The sequence below is a fragment of the Dysidea avara genome, chromosome 7 (assembly GCF_963678975.1).
Source record: "Dysidea avara chromosome 7, odDysAvar1.4, whole genome shotgun sequence".
In the NCBI taxonomy this organism is placed as follows: domain Eukaryota; kingdom Metazoa; phylum Porifera; class Demospongiae; order Dictyoceratida; family Dysideidae; genus Dysidea; species Dysidea avara.
Window position 1 is genome coordinate 16,118,172 of NC_089278.1, and position 22,206 is coordinate 16,140,377.

A 22,206-nucleotide genomic window follows, 5' to 3' on the forward strand; every position below is an offset into this window, starting at 1 on the left:
TTATGTTTTTTCATAAGAGTACGTAGTGTACTCAAACAGATATGTAGATACCTACAACAACTGTCATTCACAAAACGTCTCCATACTTTACTTGCCACTAATATAAGCAAAGTATATACATACATAATTATTGTACAAACTTAAGTCCAGTATAATGTTCACATTATCTTTTAAACTTGTTAAACAAAAATGTTTTATCAGTGATAGACTGCACCATGTAATCAGACACTGAGCCTTCTATTAGACCTTCTCCTTGGTTACCAACATTCATGGCCTTCCAACATTTGATGACTGGTTGTTCATTCTGAAAATCCCACCCTTCACTGCGTAGTATTGGCACAGGCTCTAGATCAGAGCGACGTATCAGTATTTCTTTAAGTGGATCAATTTCAATGTCCTTGGTGAGAAATTGACCTGTGGTAGAACATACAATCAAACTCAGTGTAAAAGGTAAGACATTGTTAAGATACACATACCAACTAAGCCATGGGCTTGATGCATCATTTCATCATCAATACTCCATTCAACATCTAGATGGTCACTATGGTAGGTAACATCAAATCTTGCTGATGACCTCTTAATCACAACTTTTACCCTAGGCAACACATTGTTCTTACGTTTCAGCCCATGTACTGCTTTTACTATTAGTTTATTAAAAGAAGTAATAGTTATTTCCCGTACTGAGCTTGCTTTTATACGTGCTGGTGTGTGTCCCTCAATTATGATTTCTTGAGAATCACTGTCAAAAATTATTGAACTAGTATTAGTGTGAGGAATGACAGCCAACATTCCTATCCATGTAGCATCTGGGTTACCAACTTCTGGTTCACCAGGAATAAACTTGGCATTGATTGTAAGATGTGACTGAGATATTAAGTTAAAAACATGATATGGTATTCCTTGTATGGAGTAGCAGAGTGATTCATCAGACATCAATTTGACTGTGAAGTGTGGATCAGCCCCAAATACTATAATAGCAACATAAAATATTACACACAATATAAAGAAATGAATTAAACCTTACCAGTATCAGGTGGCTGATTAGGATCAGCACATAAAAAATACTGCCATGTTATGGAATATGTATTTCTAGCACCACTCAGTACCTAAAATTTGTATATAACAGTCAGAAAGTCAAAACGCATTGTATTTAAAAAAAACAAACTTTGACATAATGTTGCTTTCACAGCATGAATATGTCAATTACATAAACATATTATGTACCACTCTGCGTGGGCAGTTCAAAGGCACCACCAGTGCCATAATTCGTATATTGCACTGCTGCAGACCGCAGCGAGTACATTATAACTTATAACGCACTGGTCGCGGTTTTGTAGACCACAACGAGTGCATTATAAGTTATAATGTACCGACCGCAGTGCAATATACAGATATTGCACTGGCTGTGGTTTTGTGCAGCATAGCACAAGTGCCGGTGGCGAAGACCACTACGACACCTCATCTAATAGGTGGAAGGACACTTCACAGATCACTCGAATTCTTTTATAGGCTGACATGTAAAGGTCGATTGTGGGCCATAACGTCACCAATACGTATAATGTTTACAAGCAGCCAATGGCGATCGAAAAAGCCAACACGGGTGGCCACAACTCTAGTCTACATATATAAAACGTACTTATACACCTTACTAGTCTGGTGCCATCTTAGCCCAGGTTAAACTGTAGTCCACTTCGACAATGACTCAATAAAATAAATATATTCTAAATAATACTAACCTTTACGTTCGATTGTGGTAACCAGTTTTGTCATGCCACCAGATTCGAGTTTAGCCAGTGTGAATAGTAAGAATTAGACTAGCATTGTTTAGTAGTTAGGTTTTGTTTACTTAAACCGTCTATTTAGCTGCTTTTTTCGCTCGAGAGAATCACTATGGTGATTAGTCTGGTGCTTAGTCTATATGGCACGCTGGCATGCTGAGCACTACATGATGAGAGTCGAACAGCGAATGCAGGTTAGTGATATAATTATCCCATAGCGTACTAACTTTCAATATCTCAGGTGGCTGCAGTACTGCAGGGGGAACGTCATCGCAACGTCCGGCTTGGTTACCCACAATCGATGTTAGAAACCTGGCCTTTATAAGTGTTACAGCTGTCTTGTCAGACTCTCCCCACCTATTAGGTGAGTGGTACATAACAGTTATACAACGTGCACTCGTGCTCTGCCTGATATAAACGCACGAGCCTGAGGGCCGTCAGGCCCGAAGGCAAGTGCGTTTATATCAGGCAGAGCACTCGTGGCCATTGTATAACTATATAATAATATCAAGACACACGGTAGTGTATTGTGCAGTCAAGAAAGCTGGCACGCCACACTAGGGGTATATTGAAGAAAATGTGTTTTTCATGCATGCATATATAGCTCCATGGTCCCTCACATGATATTTGCGATATACCTGCCCTCCACCTTTGGTACTGCACCAACCAAAATCACTTTGTGTATTTGTGAAATACAAGCCCTCTAAGTAAAGCTTAATTTCTTCATGTTTTTTTCTCTTCATGTTTTGTGGGGGCCTTCTTCTTTTCGCAGTTTTTCAAAAGCCTATATAAAATGCAATTTTGGTACTCGATTGTTGCAAAATTTTGCATACATTAAGTATGTATTGAGGTGAATTCTTGCACTAAGTCTGGTATGAATCAGATAAACATTCATGGAGTGATGGATGATTATTTGCACAAAATTTTTTTTGTCATGACTGCAGGGTAAAATGCTTATGGGAATACCTTGAAAGTCAGTCTGTGTATAGGTTGACCATCATAGCTCAAACCTTTTGTGGTTAAAAAAAAACACAATGACATTTCAGAGTTAAAAGGAAAAAAAAACCCCAACACAATGTAAAATTGTGGTAGTCAAAATGCTGTAATAGAACAGTCATGAAGTGACATAAGTGTATAGAAATAGACCCAGGGACCCCCAAACCCTTAACCACTGAACCGCTGTTGCCAGCTGCTATACTCATTATAAAGAAAATATTCTAGTTAAAATCTACTCAGTCCATAATTTCATAGATCTACCAATGGCAAATCTGCATGTGTTCTACAGTACATATTGTAGCTAACTTCTGTCTTCCACAATCATCATTGTGCAGTAGATGATAAGAAAGTGGATAAAAACAAGCTCTAAAACCAGTTTATGGCTGGCGTTAGGTTATGTATGTAAAATACAAAACCATGCAATAGAAGCCAAGCTGTAGAAATAGGGTATAACCTTCCAAAACCTGAGTGAAAAGTTGTGAAATCAAAAATGGTGGCCAGACATGGCTGCAATGAGTTTAATTCTAAATAAGCTTAATAATGGCTAGGGTACAATATTTAAAACTGAGTGTAATTATTAACATCATTGCAGCCATTTCTTGGTTGCCACCTTTGATTTTGCAACTTTCATCACCCAGGCTTTTGAAAGCCACATCTTCTTTACAGGTTAGCTGATTTTGCATGGATTATACATACATATGTGCAGTGTAGAAAGAAATTGAATAAGTAGAAATTAAAATATTAATGTAATTTATATTTGCTACCAATATTAGTGGTCTGTTAGGCTAACCAATGTACCATTGAAAACTTTATTGATTGATAGTTTACAAAATTGAAGCATTTTAGTATTGATATATGTGGGGGTGTGGCTATACTAACATAAGTTGTACCAAGAGTCCCCAATATATACTCTTGGTTGTACTAATTATTATTCACATCACATACGTATACGTACAGTATATATCAACTTTACCTGTACAGTTAAAGACTGTGTTAAGGGTCCTGTGGTGAATATATCTTCTTGTGCATTAAACGTACTACGGAAGTATTCATACTCATTGTCAGCAATAATAGATTGTGTAGTAGAGTTTAGTATAAAGTTTCCATTAAGAATATATTCACCATTGATTAAAAGTGCTATAGAATAACAAAATATCCATTACACATTAAACCAAGAGTGCACAAATAACATTACTTACCAATAAACGTAGTCAAGAAAGGCTGATCTGCTATATTTACATGTCGTGCACCAGCTGGAATAGAAGTTAGATTATGGTACCCTGGAAAACAACTAGCCAACATGTGTATTGCATTTTACTGAAAAATTACCAAATTCCACAATTTGAGATGCAGAATCAGTTACAAAAGTTGCAGTCCTGTTACCACCATTACAAATTCCACAAGCATCATGTTGCATTCCTGAGTTCAACACTCCATCACAGCCGACAGTCTAAACAATACAAAAAAGTAAGTGATAACCCATACATGTTCTGGCTATATATACAAGATGTCAAATTGTGCTTCAAAAGTTTCAGCAGCAACATGCAGTCAAACTTTAAAAAATTTATTGTAATGAAAGCAAACTTACTGTGCAAACACCATCAGTGCAAACGCCATCATCAAATGAGCCAGTATGACAAGGAGTACCATCAAGTACTTTATTATTTCTGATGAATATAACACCAAGATCTTCAGCTGCTTGGCATACTAACTGACAAGGTCCCACTGACGACAGTACAACTATATTAACAATATTATGACTAAAGAGCATTCATAGTTTAATAAGGTGTATCATAATCATAATGGTGATGTTGTACATAAAACAATCACCGTAATACATTTTTACTAACCTTGAACAGTAAAAGGCAGCCAAGTATACTCTACTCCATTTAATGGCACACTGTTGGTAGCTGTACACTGCACTGCACGAAATGATGGAGTTCCAGTGGGACATGGCTGTAATGGATGATGAGAACATTTGTATTTGTATTTGTATTTTAAGGATAAAGGCTTATGCCTGTACATCCATAACAAAATTAATAATTATTATGTACTTAGCTATTCTAATTACTATACAAAATCAAATAAGCAATTACTGTAGTGTCTGTCCAGCAGTGTTTTAAAATCATTGACAGAGGGAGAATCAACAATAGATTGGGGTAATGAATTCCAGTCATTGATTACTCTGTTACTATAAAAATTAGATCTTGTATACGAATTAGTGTGATGTTTGAATAATTTTCTTGTGTGACCTCTTGTTGCAAAATTGAGTGCAAAATTAAGTGTCAACATGTTGCAAAATTGACACTTAATAATTAGCCTGCATATTTTGGATGTACACATACATACATACATGCATTATTCAGAATCACTGCAGGTACCTATTTGCTTAAATGCTGGTTATTATGTAACAAGGGTGTAGCCAGGATTGGGTGTAACTAATCACTGGACTGGGCTACTGGACTGACATATTTTCATACTTTTACACGTGTTAAGATTGGATTTATTGAATCTTACTAGCTATGGGCCCTTCAGCCCACAATTATTATTATTAAATATACACACAGCAATGCTGGAATTACAACTAGATGTAAAAAATAAGTTATATCCCACACTTTAGCCAAAAGGTTAGGATTTTAATGTTCTGTCACAAACCGACGTAAAATATGACAGGAACTCAGTAAGACACTCTTCTGCATCTTCGGGATGAGGTTAGCATGATAAATCTGTAATGTTTGTAGTTGATCTTTTAAACCTTCAGGAACAGAGCCAAGGGAACCAATTATAACAGGAGCCACAGATGCTCTTACAGACCACATTTTCTGAATTTCAATCTTCAGGTCACTATAGCGTTGCCGTTTTTCAGAAATCTTTTGGGAAATTCTACTATCTCCTGGTATAGCAACATCAATCAAAAAACAGCAGTTCATTGTGAAATCAAGGCATATTATGTCAGGCCGGTTGTGTGTCAGATGTTTATCTGTCTGAACTGTAAAGTCCCACAAGAGTTTCATTGAATTATTGTGAAGAATGGGCAATGGGCAGTGTTCCCACCACTTGTCATTGATTTCAAAGCCACCTTTTTTTGCCAACTCCCAATGAACCAACTTAGCAACAGCATCATGCCGTTTCTTGTAGAAAGACTGGGCAATGACACTGCAACTTGTGAGCAAATGATCGACAGTTTCTTGCTGTGAACCACAAAGACGACAATTAACAGACCCAGGCTGCTGAAAAATTCTAACTTTAATTAAATTAGTAGGAACCGCTTGATCTTGACAAGCAAATATAAATCCTTCAGTTTCCTTTTTAAGATTGCTGGCAGAAAGCCATTTCCATTGAAAATTCATATCAACAGAGTCCAATGTTTCACGAAGGAATTGTCCATGTAATGGTTTGTCTTTCCACATTTCAAGGTTTTCCTGAACACAACGGTGCTTGTAATCATCTGGGGTTTCATTAAGCTCAAACTCACTGCTAATGTAAACTTTTTGAAGTCAGGGTTCAGGGTTAGATGCCAAATATTTACTCAGATTTAACTTCTCCCGGTACATCACTTCTTCCACAGCTAAAAGCCCACGGCCTCCTAATTTTCTTGGGACATACAATCTATGGACATCATCAGTTTTACTGAAGCACTTGTACATTGTTAACAATTTCCTGGTAGACACATCCAAACTTCTCACTTCAGCTTGTGTCCACTTTACTATTCCTGCAGTATAACGCACTAATGGGATCGCCCAAGTGTTGATGGCAATGATGATGTTCTTCCCATTTAGGGCAGATTTCAGGGTTTTCCTCACTCTCTTTTTGTAGTTAGTGATGACTACTGACTTGATTTTGGAGTCCTTAATCACATTATTTTCAAACACTCCTAGGTACTTATAAGACTCAAAAACATCTAAACCTTTTATGGTAACATCATCTGGCAGAGCAATATTGCTGCTTTCAGTAAGTTTGCCCCTTACAACAGAAGTTGTGGCACACTTGTTTAATCCAAAAGACATGCAAATGGAAGTGCTGAATATATGGACAATATTATTATTATTATTATAATTATTATACAACAACAAAATAGCAAATGTAGCTAACATGACAGTTCACTTATTATTATTCTACAATGCAATAAGCAGAAAGCAACTTCTATCAATTTCATAACTATTTATTATGCTTTGCTCCACTTCTAAGTCTTAATACTCTTTACTGTTATGTTGCAGGGAATGCGATAGCAATAGTTAACCAATGATTAAGTATTGAAGATAGCAGTAAGCTTGTACGATGCATTCAGTCACATAAGTCACATAGACCAGCTTGCACATGTAAGAACTATCATGATGGCAGAAAAAACCTACAGTTGTGTAAAAATTGGAAGGATGTTAAATTGTCCTAGGACAGATGGCTTGTGTCTCAGATGGTCTGCATCACTCTATTTTATTATCATTGGTAAGTTGAGTTTTGGATAACCATTGCTATCACATTTTGTGCATAGTAAAGAGTGTATAAGTGCTGTAGAACATAATAAGAAGTAGTGAAATCCTTAGAAAAGAATTTTCGCTTATTCCACTGCTCAGCTCAGCAGGCTGAAGGTCTCCTGAAGGCCCTTAGCTAGGGACACTCAATAAATCCAACTTTAGCACGTGTAAAACAAACAAAAAAAAATGTCAGCCCATCGTAGCCCAGTCCAGTGTACCAGTCCTGTAGTCAAGTCCAGTGATTAGTTACACCTACCAGGGTCTTCCAAAAGAGAGATTTCCATTAGCAATGCTAAGTCTGTGAACATAGGTCTGAGGGTGCAGCCACAGTTACTCACATATGTTAAACATTTGCATGGCTCAAAATTTAATGGATTTGGCATTTCTGCATTTAGTAAACCATATCACACAATTTCTGTGTGATTCTGAACTACCAGCAACACAGATCACACCGCTGATTTTAAGTCATTCTCTGCATGGTTTCTTACAAACACAGATGTTGTACAAAGTACACTAAATTTGAAAAGCATTAATTTTGTACGCAACAGCAGAGTAGTTCTTTCTAATTATAAAACAGAAATTTTGTAAAATAGGTTATGTAAGCTTTCTCCCTTTTAAAATAAGTCTTTTTATGAATAGAGGCCCTATTATATATGTAAAATTTTTTGGTGGGTAACGTGGGCATAGTTACGAATGTGCCCTATCACATAGGTATGTTTTAACTTATACTATATTATCAATACGGTGCATGGCTACAAAATTGTGTGTATAAATAAAACAAGAACTTATTAGAATCAATATGCACTGAAGGTCCATCGGCAATTACTATAAATTTGGTACACTGCACTATTCTTAGTAGTGTTGTTCTACTGGCATAGCTACCATTAAATCAGCTGCTTTGATAAAAATGGGTAAACTAAATTTGAATGGACAGCAAAATCTTTAAAAGATACTCTAATACAGCGGTCGCACTAACACAGACTCTAGTAGTGCAGTCAGGTGTGCCGTACCTGCTAGTTTTTGAATGTGCTTCTAACTTTTTGTTTGACTGAAAAACTTTCCTAATACCTACAAGATAGAAGCACACAAACGTGATTATTTCTATGCAGCAGCATTATTTGGAAACCTTAGTCTTTATTCTGAGCACAGCATTGCTGACATATTTACTAAGTATTTCCATGTAGTTATTACAGACTCTCATATACTCCACCTTGTTTTCTGATTTATTCCACACCTTCAAGCACAATACAGCATTCCCTCAATTATCTGAACCTCTATTACCTGAAAAATTGGTTATCCGAACAGTAGAAATGATTGCTTTATTAGAGTATTTTGTCTAAGATGTATGTTCTATTAGAGTATTTCAACCGGCTCTGTATATAAATGAATGGACTTTGATTATCCAAAGTTTTTGATTATCTGAACACGTCTTGGTCTCAAGGAGGTTGGATAATCAAGGGATCACTGTAATAGCAAATGCACAGAATCATATGTTTAACCAATGAGTTCGTATTCCTTACAAGCAAGAAGGTATTTAATTGTGTCATGTGAGCATGCATGGTTGCCACGATGCTAGTACCACTGCAAGAGCTTCAGCTACTACTTCATGAAAGAGCCATGGAAGAGGTGACTAATTCAAATGTATTGTAAATAGAGTCTAAAGCAGTTATAAGGGTACAATGTGGAGTCTACTACACAAACCTTCAGGGCCTTAGTAGCACCATCGCTGTACTTGTATGCTACATCCTCTGGCCCTAGACTCCACATTGCATCTGTATAACTATTATTCCCTTAACAATGATAAGTTACATGATTTTCCACACATGTGTTAGTTTACATGCACAGGTGCATACTTATCATATACATACCTGAGTATTACAAGTTTCATATGATCGTGATTCTCCAATGCAATAATTCCCTCCAAATTGTGGTCTAACAAAGAGTATACCATTTAAAAATTTCTTTTAATTTCTATTACACATTTACTAGAAATGTGCATGCACATCAGATGACAGTATGGCTTAAGCAATTTTAAAGGTGTATACTAGTATTCTTTACCTAGACGCAACAGGAATATACAAACATTTATGCATGCATATGTACAATGGTTCTGTCAATCTTTACAGTGATTTGATTTTAAGAAACACATTCTCCTAGATAGCTAAAAAATGTGGCTACAACATTGCAACATTGATCTAGCAATTTTACTAATTGTTTGTTGGTGCCTTAGGGTCCATAATGGGGAAGCAACTTGTGTAAAAGTACAGTCCATGTAAATAAAATTTATATAAACACAGCAACATACACAGGATTGTTGCACTGTCTCTCCCTGAACCTGACTCCAATGCCACAAGATCTGCTGCATGATGAAAGAGGACCAAACTCTCCCCACTGTCCATTAACTGGAGTAAAATCAGTTTCGTTAGAAACACAGCTGCCTCGAACACAAATCTGTGAGATAATATAAAAGTACATAATTCTATAACTACAGCCTATATATACATACATATAATATATATATATATATATATGCATGCTGTACAGTATTGTGAAGTTTACTATGAATTTAATTCTTCACACCCTGTTATTACTTCAACATCATTTTTCTGTGCCACATATCTTCAACCAAATATTTTGTGGAATATAACTCAATAAATTAAACATGGTAGTACCTAATAGTAATACCAAGATCTTTTCCCAAACAAGCTGCAGCTTCAAGTCGATGTGGCAATGTAGAATTGTAAAGATATCAGCAAGTATTTACAAATTAAAGAAAGAATGCGCAAGACACGTCCAAGTTTATTAGTAGTGCTAGTGTAAATTGTCTGCACAGTTTACTACCTACTTGCTTATCACTACATACACTAATACACTATCCATATTCATGCCACTTGGTTTCTAGTATAGGTAGATATTCTGGAGATATGTACAAGCCCCAAGGAAATAACATATATAGGCTTTCTAGAATTTCATGACCAATTTGGACAAGAAGTTAAGAATGTGGATATATAGGTTTGTACAATTCCCAAATATCTTAATGTGTATTTCCTTGAAGTTCAGTTTGAATAAAAATAAAGATATTGAAGCTGGAGTATTATTTTATAACCTGCTTTTACCTTTCTGTACCCGCTATACTATGTTAATAAAGAAATAATTAAATGCTAAGTGCACTGCAAAATTGCACACCTTTTAATTGTCCATAATTATGTTTATTATTGAGTAAGAGTTTATTTTGACACATTAATATCATTATCTACTATTATTGTTATATAGAACTTACCCTATTATCACCACAAGTTGTTCCAGTAACTGCAGGAATACTAACTCCCCGGCAAGTACTGGTACTGGTGGGCCGGCATACGAGGTTGCTACAAATTTGCTGTTGAAATTATAAGTTATGTCATCACTCTATGCTCCACAAAATAACCAGCACTACAGTTAGTGATTCTAATATATACCTATAGTGCAGCATTCAAACTTATGAAATGTGTGCCACCATGTGTATGTGTGCATGTATGTGTGAGTGTGAGTGCATGTGTGTGTGTGTGTGTGTGTGTGTGTGTGTGTGTGTGTGTGTGTGTGTGTGTGTGTGTGTGCGCACACACGACTAATAGTGTTTAAAAACTTACATTAATGTTGCTGGTACAAAATTCTGCATTAGCCCCAAGCCATGCTTGACACTGTGCATCGGCATCAAAAGTCCTCCCAACAAACAATGTGGGATCTGCTGGCTGCACACTGGCTGGAGGCGTATCTTCTAGACAGTCACCACCGCCATTACTACATGGAAATGTGGCATGATAAAGTATACAAAAAATTATACATTTATATTAACATACAATAATCAAGCTGTATGTATTTAAAATGCCACTATAAGCATTAATGGTAGAATTTAATGGTAAAATCTTTTTAACAGTAGCAATCAAGAATGTAGCTAAACCACACATTCGTCTGTACCTAGGCTATTGCCATATTGAAGTCATTTTGAATCTCTTGCTTCTGCAATGGCAACAAACCAAACATTAACCAGTTGTGTCTGCCACAATTCACAATTAAGTACTAAATATTTATTACGTACATATGTATTGGATGCTTGAAGCAAATAAGGTGTACATACTTTAAGAAAATTGACAAAAATTTTGCTGAACAAGTAGACCATTGAAATAGACCAGATCTTCCATTCAGTACAGCTTCCATAATCCGGTTCGAGTTAGCAGAGCACTCATTGTTTACACCATCGTGTTCCATACCAAAACTACATAGTAGACACACACACATACATGCAAACTGTATGGTGGATTAAAGATTGGTAGTATAAGTTTACTAGAGTACATACTGGCAAGTTGTATCTTTCATTGATGGGAAAACATCTATTAGAACTACAACTAGCTACTCTTTTGGTTTAATCTCATGCATCACTAAATGCCTTATCATTATGCCAAAATCCACTACTATCTAATTTTTTTTTCAATTAAAAGCAAGCATACATAATGAAATGGAATATATTATACCTGTGGCCATTTTCATGAGCAATGAGAAAGGCTGTTCCTAGGCCAATATCTTCATTGATATTGCAGTTTCTAGAGGTAGTACACATTCCACTGAGTGGTGATATACCTACAACAAGTTGTTACATGTAAATCATTGCACTTAGTAACCAACTACAGTAAACCTTAAGGACATCACATGTTAATACACATCTACATAATATTATACCAAAACAGCCAAGCTGTGAAAAGGGTTTCCTCTCCACAAAAAGACAGGGTGAAAAGGTAGTGGTCAAAATTGGCAGCCAAGAAATGGCTGTAATGATATCATATTTTTTTAAAAACATTGATGGTTTAATCATTAAAAATAATTGGCATTAACATTATTGCAGCCATTTTTGGCTTCCATCTTTGATTTCACAATTTGTTTCCACTTGCATTATTTTGGGAGGGGGGGTTTGATGCACACCCCTAGCTGTTTTTGATGTAGATATCGTATTTGGAACTTGTGTTTAGCTGCTTTTGTAGAAATATTAGAGTCAGGCCTGCGGCACTCTGGATTTTGGGTGTACACATCAGTAAATCCCTCGTAACCGTGGTATATATAGATATTACATGCGACACATCATCCTGTGTGGACTACACACATGTGCAGTTGGTCTCCTGTATTAGTAGCTATGGGCAAAATATTTCTGTGATACTAGTGGAGATGACAAGTTTCAAAATAATGAACATTTTTGAAATCACATAAGTGTATTTGAGTAATGGTATTTTATGAATCAACCAAATAAATTGTCTGCCAAGATACATAATAGTAAGATAACTATGCTATGCTGATAATGTTTACACAAACAATATTACTACAGCTTAACATACTTACCAATAACTGAATTGCTGCAGACACCATTTCCGTTATCAGCACAGATATTGACACTGCAAAACATTATGAAACATGAAGGTAATACTTATCCTAAAACAAGAACAGCCTTGGGGCTGTAAAAAAAGGGCACTGCCAAGCAAAGTAGGATCAATCAAACAAGCTTATTCAACATGACTGGTAAGAACAAGGACTGATATCAAGTTGCGGCTAAGTGAACGCAGTGTTACCCATTCTCTTTGTATCTAGCTACAGCTATATAATAAAACTAGAGCAAATACACATGCAACTGTTAAAAAATTGGCATTTTGCTGCTTTTAAAATCACATACTACAAAGAAGTGGTCAAATAACAATTTAATAACAGTTGCATGTGTATTTACTCTAGTTTTATTATATAGCTATAGCAAGAATGGGTAATACTGGCTGCAACTTGATATCAGTCCTTGCCTTACCAGTTGTTTAACAGATTGATCATGGTAATATTCCAATCTACTTGGCTGCAACTTGATATCAGTCCTTGTTCTTACCAGTTATGTTGAATAAGCTTGTTTGATTGATCCTACTTTGTTTGGCAGCGCCCTTTTTTTGCAGCCCTAAAACTGTTTTAGGATATCACACATTTTTGTCACTGAGCAAGACAAAAAAATTAATGCATAAAGCTAACAGTTTCATATACAAGCCACATTTGGTTTATCACAGCGGCTTCAACAGTTATTGTGTGTATTGCATCATAGCTTGGGACATGAAGTGGCAAAATCAAAGAATGTAGTTTGGTACTTCAGACCCATTATAACAACTGAATAACAAACACTTACGATGATAGCACGCAATAACAAGTTCATTGAGTTTCATGACCACACTGATCATGTTCACCTAGTGTTGACGCTTACGACTGAATTTGCACCGAGTTCACTGGCTGACACCGTAAATAAATGCTACTGTACTTAGAGGTGTCTTAAATTTAAGGTAGGGTTCTAAAAGACCGCAAAATAAATCTACGATTAGTGTAGGTGACGTTATTATCCTATGAATGCACTTATGGAAATTAACTCACCACTTCCTAGAAAAATGGCAGGTCATAATCGAGCAAACTACTCCACATGTTTAATTACATATCAAAGATTGTCCCATGAAGCGCAAGAGTGAATGAATCAAACTTTGAGAAAATTGCTTATGGTGGCTCTCATAAGAGAAGTAGAGTTCAAGATTTGTACTGAAGAAACTTAACTAGCTAAAGAACTATTGGTAGTAAATCCAAAGCTGTGGAACTATCACAGTCTAAGATAAGTATAAGAGTAAAAAAATGGGTGGCTTATGCTAACGAGTAAGCAAAGGCGAAGGTGAAGGAGTAGAAGGAGAAGAATACGACTTTTTCAGCAAAATTTCATGCGGTGTTACTAAAATATAACAGGGATTACTTACTTAGCAATACGTTTATGTACGTAACAATATACCAAAGGTTTTGTTGTACTGCGAGTTTTTTTAAAAGAAAGAATAGTTTTAAAGGTAGGTTTTAGGTGTGCATTCTATTAGAGTTAGTTGTTCGTGCAAATAACTCATGGTAGTCGTGCGCCCTACCTACCTTGGCCACGCGACTCACTACCATGAGTCTTGATTCTACGTGAATTTGACTACAGTGTTATGCTTGCATTGTAGAACTGCAAAGAAGAACACTGATGCTGCAGCACGAAGAGTTTATTTTGACTAAACTTTTGATCAGCAGTAGAGTAACATTTCACTAATCAATTATCTTACACAACCATATTAATGATCACACACTAATCATTCTGTTAGAGTAGTTTACTGTTAAGCACAGGAGATTACAATATTAAATTTATTGCAAACAATGTTATCGCTAGATTTTATGGAACTAGTTTTTAAAATTTCTCATTCATTCATTTCATCTGTTGCATGAGCTATTCATGCTAATGATACTTAAAAATATAGCCATCATCAATTTATCTTGTCCTTAAATGAAATATCATACATGTAAAAGCAATATAATAAGTATCAAACAACAACTACTGACCTGGTAAGCAAAATAGCATGATCATGATGCATAGGGTCATCTTCATCCAATGTGTTTATTGATTGTTGAAAGTTACAAAATGATGTAAGTGCCTCTGGAGCTTCTCTTGGCAAGTTTAATTCGCTCTAAATTATAAAACATTCAAATCATTTAATGATGCAAACATCTTTGAAAATAACATTCATAGTACTGGTTCATTTTTTTGTATTGTGCAAGCTATTAGCTATTCAACCACATGTACTGTATGGTAGTGATGGTGAACTCTCATCATGCAGCTACTGCCAAATTATCACATACACACAAAAAACCAAAAGAAAGTATCGACAACCAGCTATTACCGCCCAGTGAACCAGCACTGGGATGCCTGTGTACTACTTAGGCACTCTTCCTGGGGCAGGACCCACAGGAGATCTAGAACTATCCAGGTCTAACAGAAGGAGGCCGCACAGTCTAAAATTCACACAATGACTCCAACACTACAGACAAGAATAGTTGGACATTTGCTTCCTTGCATGGTTAATACCAAGCACCTATTGATGTTAAAGCTGAGTGGGCTGCTTCCCTAGATGATACCAGGCCACCAGTATATAGCTGGGTAGACTGGAACAATGTGAGTAAAGATTCTTGTTACAACAACAAAAACAACTACAGCCATTTAGGTGGAACCTTAATTAATTTAGATTACCAGGCTAATGCTCTAACTACTTGGCTATGCTGCCTCACACACATGCACATGGACACGCAGCATACACACACACACACACACACACATGCTCACACACACACACACACACACACACACACACACACACACACACACACACACACACACACACACACACACACACACACACACACACACACACACACACACACACACACCCACACCCACACGCATGCACGCACACACACACACACATGGGTTTAACCCTGTGGAAAGGCACATAAAATTACTGGGAAGAAAACCTTAACAAAAGTGAAATATTGAACAACTCGTGAATGCATCCACTAAGTAGAAAGTATACTGTATGCTACATCATCAACATTTTATGTAACATATCAATCAGGTCCTACACTTACCCCAGCCATTTCCATTATTATTCTAACAATGGCATAATCAATTTGATCTTCTAAAGTAGGATCTCGGTACAAGCCTGATAACTGATGGATAAATCAAGCATCATTAATATCACAAATACAACCAAAGTATACACTACACACACATCAAGACACACAACAGTGTCTCGCGTGGCCCAAAAAGCCGGCGAGCCACACCGTGTGTATATTGACAGGAAGAAAGAAATCGTCATTTTCACACCTTTGTATCTCAGTGATCCCTTGCTCGATTGAAACCACATTTGCTACAGAGTTGCCCGCCAGCTAGGAGAGTATACATTTCAAATTTGAAGGAAATCGCTTTAGCCATTTCCGAGATATGAACTGCCAAAGTTTCACTCGTTGTTTTTCTTTCTTCTTTTCGCACACTTGCAAAAATTGCTATAAAATACAAACGCGTACTCCAATCGCCTTGACATTTGGCACACAGAAAGGGAGTCCAAAGGCAAATTCTAGCATCAAGTTTAGTGCACATCCAACGAATGGTTCAGGATTTATGACCGATTATTAGCGTAAAACAAGATTGATTTGTTGTCATGCCTACAGGGTAAACCGCTTCATGGAATGAGTTGAAAATTGCTATGTAGTTGGAGTAACCATCGTAGGAGTGCCTTTTAGTGGTTTGAAAGGAATCGAGATAAAGACCATGGAGATATGACACAGCTATACACCGATTTTCAGCTCATTGCTCTAAGTGGTTTGCCTAGTAGGCGTAAAAACTAATACTTTTTTATTCATAAAAATTGATCGCGTAATTGTGACACAGGTTAGCTTTTGTCTTCATAGAAAGTCCTTGCAGTAGTACAGAAGAATGGGATTACAAACGTTATGATTCAAAAGCCAACTCCATGTAGCAAATGTGAGATCGAGATACTTTAATAGAACAGTCACCCTAATAGAGCATTCAGCTAATTTATTTACTCCACTATAGAATTCTATTACATTGCAAGCTATTCTGTAGGGAATTCAGCTGCAAACAGTTAATCTTATAGACAGTTCAGCAAGAAGCAAGTCACCCTATAGAGAGTTCAGCTACAAATATATCGCTGTAGTGAGTCACACTGAAGAGAGTTCAGCTATAAACAAGTCATGTACCTTATACAGAGTTCGGCTGCACTCTCTAGAGAATTCAGCTACAAACAAGTCACTGTGGAGAGAGTTCAGCTACAAAGAAACTACCCTGTAGAGAGTTCATCTATACAAACAAGTTACCCTATAGAGATCAGCTGCAAACAAGTAACCCTGTAGAGAGTTCAGCTACAGACAAGTTACTTTATAGTTTATACAATGTTCAGCTACAAGTAAGTCACTCTGTAGAGAATTCAGCTACAAACAAGCCACTCTGTAGAGAATTTTGCTACAAACAAGTCACCGTGTAGAGAGTTCAGCAACCAAAAAACCACCCTGTAAAGAGTTCAGCCATGCAAACAAGTTACTCTGTAGAGAGATCAGCTAGAAACAAGAGAGAGCTCAGCTAGAAGAAGTCACCCTGTAGAGATCTCAGCTGCAAAGAAACCCTGTAGAGAGATCAACTACAAACAAATCACCCTGCAGAACATTCAGCTATAAACAAATCACCCTGTAGAAAGTTCAGGTACAAACAAATCACCCCATACAGAGTTCGGCTACAAACAAGTTACCCTACAGTGAGATCAGTTTGAAACAAGAGATTTCAGATACAAACAAATCACCCTGTAGAGAGTTCAGCTATGAACAGACCACCCTGTAGAGAGTTCAGCTATACAAGTCACCCTGTAGAGAGATCAGCTGGAAGAAGTCACCGTATAGAGAAATCAGCTAGAAGCAAGTCACCTTGTACAGAGTTCAGATACAATGAAACCATCCAGTAGAGAATTCACCTACAAACAAATCACCCTGCATAGAGTTCAGCTGCAAATAAATTACCCTGTAGAGAGTTCAGCTAGATAAAAGCCACCCTACAGAGAGATCAGGTGAACTCTCTAAAAGGTGATGTGTTTCTGGCTGATCTCTCTACAGGGTGATTTTTTTTGTAGCTGAACTCTCTACACAGTGATTTGTTTCTAGCTGATCTCTCTACAGGGTGAGTTTTTTTTGTAGCTGAACTCTCTACAGGGTGATTTGTTTGTAGCTTATCTCTCTACAGGGTGGTTTGGTTGTAGCTGAAATCTCTACTGGTTGATTTGTTTATAGCTGAAGTCTCTACAGGGTGACTTGTTTCTAGCTGATCTCTCTATAGGGTAACTTGTTTCTAGCTGAACTCTCTACAGAGTGGGGTCTTTGTAGCTGAACACTCTACAAGGTGACTTCTTCTAGCTACAAACAAATCAATTTGTATAGAATTAAGCTATAAATAAATTACCTTGTAGAGAAATCAGCTACAAACAAATCACCTTGTAGAGAGTTCACTTAGAAACAAATCTACCCGTAGAGATATCAGTTACAAACAAATCACCCCCTATAGAGAGATCAGATCACCCTGTAGAGAGTTCAGCTACAAACAAATCACCCTGTAGAAAGTTCAGGTATGAACAAATCACCCTGTAGATAGCTTTGATACAAACAAATCACCCTGTAGAGAGTTCAGCAAGTTAAAAGTCACCCTGCAGAGAGATCAGGTCACCCTATAGAGAGGTCAGCTAGAAGAAGTCACCTTGTAGAGATTTCAGCTACAAAGAACCCACTCTGTAGAGAGTTCAGCTACAAACAAAGTACCCTGTAGAGAGTTCAGCTACAAGCAAATCACCCTGTAGAGAGTTCAACTACAAACAAATCACACTGTAGAGAGATCAGCAGAAACAAATCACCCTGTAGAGAGTTCAGCTACAAACAAATCACCATGTATCGAGTTCAGCAACCAAAAAACCACCCTGTAAAGAGATCAGCTAGAGACAATTCACCCTCTAGAGAGAATCCTGTATAGAGTTCAGCTACAAGCAAATCACCCTGTAGAGAGTTCAGATACATTTCAAGTCCTTTAGTAGAGAGATCATGATCAGCTGCAAACAAGTTATCCAGTAGGGAATAATAGACATGTAATAAATACTTGTATATAATTTGTATAATTACTGATAAAATCAAAAACAGTTGAAGTATTAAAAATCTGCTTTGTCTTTTTATTCATCCTGTGGTAAAGTAAAAGGATAAGTTAAAAAAGCCCCAAAGCCGGCCATAGGCCGGCTTTAAGGTATACAAATACAAAAAGAAGTGATATCTAATCAAAAACAGCCAAGCTGTAAAAAAAGGTGCGGCCCCTAAAAAGGCCAGGGTGAAAAAAGATGTGAAATCCAAGGTGGCAGCCAAGAATGGCTGTGATGGTAGGTTAATGGTAAAAATGTTAATAACGACAATTCATGTGAATTTGGTGTGGCCTTTTAGGGGCCGCACCTTTTTTTACAGCTTGGCTGTTTTTGATTAGATTATATAAAAGTGAAAAAATAGTGTATCAGCTATATTAGAGTGTTTGCTTCAAGTAGCTATCTGACTGCTATATTAGAGTACAATAGTATGGCATTGATTTTATTTCTAAAAATGACTGCAGCATTAGAGTTTCTTCATTTTTAGCGTAAAACTTTATACTTGTTCCATGATGTCACATATGTACTCATTACTACTATTGAAGTTAGGCTACTGCATCCCTACAATATTGTATAATATTTGTACATGGTGACTTACCACATTCATAATTGACAGTACATAGTTGACTACATTATTCTGTCCATGAAATTGAACAACTCCAGTGTCAACATAAACCATTGTCTCCACTGTTTTTATCATAGGTGTTTCACGTTTAGTGTGGATCTGTTTTGATGACTGAGAACCATTTTTATATGCATTTAACAGTTCTCCTACAGAGTATATAGTATACATGTGAATTGACATAATAGTACTGACTATTACATACTGACTATATAAAGCACTCAAAGCTTGGGAGATTTAGTAACATTGTTTGGCTGTACATTAGCATGGTAACTATTATTATAATAGTATATTGCAAGGCAACATTGTAGCAGTGAAATTAAAATAGCTGCTAGCTAAGATTGATTTTAGAAAATGGACAAGGAATGTTCTAAAAATGCATCAATATAATATAATACTTTGAAAGCAGATAGGTTCTATTCCTGACCACTGCCCATTCTCTTGACAAAAGCGTAATTCATCTCCACTGATTACATATCCATCTTCACAACTGTAGTGTGCCACAAACAAATTTATAGACATGTTGTAGTCAATACTAACTGATCCTTGCTTTACACTACCAAGATTAGGGCATAGTGGTGTCATCGGTACAATTTTAATTCCTATAAGAAAATACATTATCATGTAAAAACCATTTAAAATTAATGCATGTTCTACCTAGTGTATAAATCATATGTCTACTATAGGGCATATATACAGTATACAGTATGCAGTGCCAAAGTCAACCACCATGTATATATAATACATCAGATGCTACACTACACAATCAAGCATTTAATGTTTATTTGTAAGCACTGTGGCCACTGCGGTAATGACCATAGCAAGCTTTTGCTTGTTGAAAAGCATAGTATCGATTTTTTCTAATACAATAGTCAGACAATCCTAATGTTCACAAATAGTACAAGTATACACTAAACCTTAAAGACTATTTAGTGTTTAGATCACTGAAACTTCTAGTGGTTAAGCAAAATGGACAACTAAAATATCTATGTACAATAGACTGCAATAGAACAATCATAGTAATGTTTTAAAATCCCACCGTATTTTTACCTTTTAGACTCACGCCTACAAAAATTATAATAAATGGGCTATATTGTTACCAGCTAGCTTAAAATGACTATCTAATAGTCAGCAATGTTAAAGGAGAAAATGCTTGACTGACTCCTCTACACTCTTTCTTTCTGTTACACCTTACTATATCAAGTGTCAAACAATTTCAATTCTCCATATTATATTTATGTTCCCAGAAACCAGCCTTATAGTGCCTTACAAATGCACAATCACATCTGCTGTGGCAGTATTTAGTTGGGTAAAAAAGTAGTTAAGATAGTTGCAAAAATGTTATCTGATGATCAATGAAAAAATAATTAGTACAGTAACAGGGGTGGATCCAGGAGCTAGCAAGGGGAGGGGCACAGACAGATCCTCTTGTTAGTTGTTGTGTTTTTGAAGCAGCACCTCTTAATAGTCTCTTGCTGCTGTTTTTGCCATTTTGGCCTTTGCAGATGGTTGTAAAGTTTTAAAAGCTGCTATGTCTTAAACACCAGCAACACAATAATTGCTTTTAGAGGTGGTTAGTGTGCACGAAGGTACTGGGTGACAGTTTCAGTTGTTTTTACATTGGTTTCAGGTGAGTTTGCAATAAATGGCATTATATAAATTGATTTTGGCCTGAAAAGCTTAGTATTTCAATCAACATAAGTATGGGGGCATTTGTCCCAAATGTCCCATCCTGGATCCGTCATTGAGACTAATAATATTACAAGGATTACTCATCACAAGATTAAATGTATACTTAGAGTCAGACAGACTATACCATTGCATATTTGTTTTAGATTGATTGCATTCCAGTTTGTTCATTACATTTACACTTTTGCATTTAAATTTTATACAATTACCAGCATAACGATCAATAATTATAAGGTCTAACCTTGTACAGAACTATTAGCTACACATATTGGTGTATAGCCACTCCAATCACCAGTTATTAAACATTCTCTTGTAGACGGACCAAGTAAAGTAAATCCTCCATTACACTCATAATGTGACACAGATTTGTACCGATTACTAGGTGCAGTGACCTTTCCATTTTCTAACTCTCTTGAGATGTAGCACAAAATAACTATACATGGTAAAGTAAAATATTTATACAAAGTCTGTATAACCAATACAAAGTCTGTATAACCAATACAAAGTCTGTATAACCAATACAAAGTCTGTATAACCAAACATGATATACAGAAATGTTACAAAAACAAGTTATAGTTAAACCCCACCAAGAGTAGGATATTGTTGCTATTAACACAAGATGTCAATATCCCACGGGTATGGCGTAATTAACTTTTATTCCATGTTTCATTAAATGCACAGTTATGTGGTTTTAATTGTTTGATTATGCTTTGATTAGCTCATATGTTAGGAGTAGAGCAGATGAGAAGAGTTAAAATATTTGTTATCTTGGTAGTTTTGTTTGGAAATGACAGAATTTATGCACTACTTAGAGATTAAACTTCATGCAGGTTTCCAAAAATTAGGGGTACTTCATGGAACAGTAAACCATTATCTCAGCTAAGCAATGGTTTCTTACATGATAGCAACATAAGCTATTAGTGCCACATTAAATGATAAAAGAGTGAAAATAATTTAGATAGAAAAAGGGTTTCCTCTGCAGTTAGGTCTACTAGATTTGCCTGACTGTTTTTGTCAAATAGAACAGTCACTTAGCTGCAAAGGAAATCCATGTTTTAAAATTCTTGCATATTTTCCTGGCC

General features: G+C 36.4%; 1 protein-coding gene and 1 long non-coding RNA gene across 2 annotated transcripts in view; one reads left to right on the top strand and one right to left on the bottom strand.

The window, feature by feature from the left end:
• Position 1: 1 nt before the first annotated feature.
• Positions 2-22,206, bottom strand: part of LOC136260485 (A disintegrin and metalloproteinase with thrombospondin motifs 1-like) — a 29,442-nt gene continuing 7,237 nt past the window's right edge. The window contains exons 6-25 of the mRNA XM_066054224.1: positions 21,366-21,557; positions 19,834-20,037; positions 19,412-19,584; positions 15,722-15,802; positions 14,642-14,766; positions 12,614-12,666; positions 11,758-11,863; positions 11,364-11,501; positions 10,876-11,026; positions 10,527-10,625; positions 9,552-9,697; positions 9,115-9,178; positions 4,625-4,730; positions 4,363-4,514; positions 4,104-4,224; positions 3,974-4,054; positions 3,748-3,911; positions 1,025-1,106; positions 477-968; positions 2-414 (exon numbers count right to left, since the gene is read on the bottom strand). Coding sequence (XP_065910296.1) covers positions 164-414; positions 477-968; positions 1,025-1,106; positions 3,748-3,911; positions 3,974-4,054; positions 4,104-4,224; positions 4,363-4,514; positions 4,625-4,730; positions 9,115-9,178; positions 9,552-9,697; positions 10,527-10,625; positions 10,876-11,026; positions 11,364-11,501; positions 11,758-11,863; positions 12,614-12,666; positions 14,642-14,766; positions 15,722-15,802; positions 19,412-19,584; positions 19,834-20,037; positions 21,366-21,557 — 2,981 coding nt within the window. The 3' untranslated portion in view covers positions 2-163. The remainder of the gene's footprint in view (positions 415-476; positions 969-1,024; positions 1,107-3,747; positions 3,912-3,973; positions 4,055-4,103; positions 4,225-4,362; positions 4,515-4,624; positions 4,731-9,114; positions 9,179-9,551; positions 9,698-10,526; positions 10,626-10,875; positions 11,027-11,363; positions 11,502-11,757; positions 11,864-12,613; positions 12,667-14,641; positions 14,767-15,721; positions 15,803-19,411; positions 19,585-19,833; positions 20,038-21,365; positions 21,558-22,206) is intronic.
• Positions 1,661-10,782, top strand: LOC136260486 (uncharacterized). Its single transcript, XR_010703557.1, has 3 exons — positions 1,661-1,802; positions 1,864-2,142; positions 10,520-10,782. It is a non-coding gene; the product is annotated as an uncharacterized lncRNA (long non-coding RNA).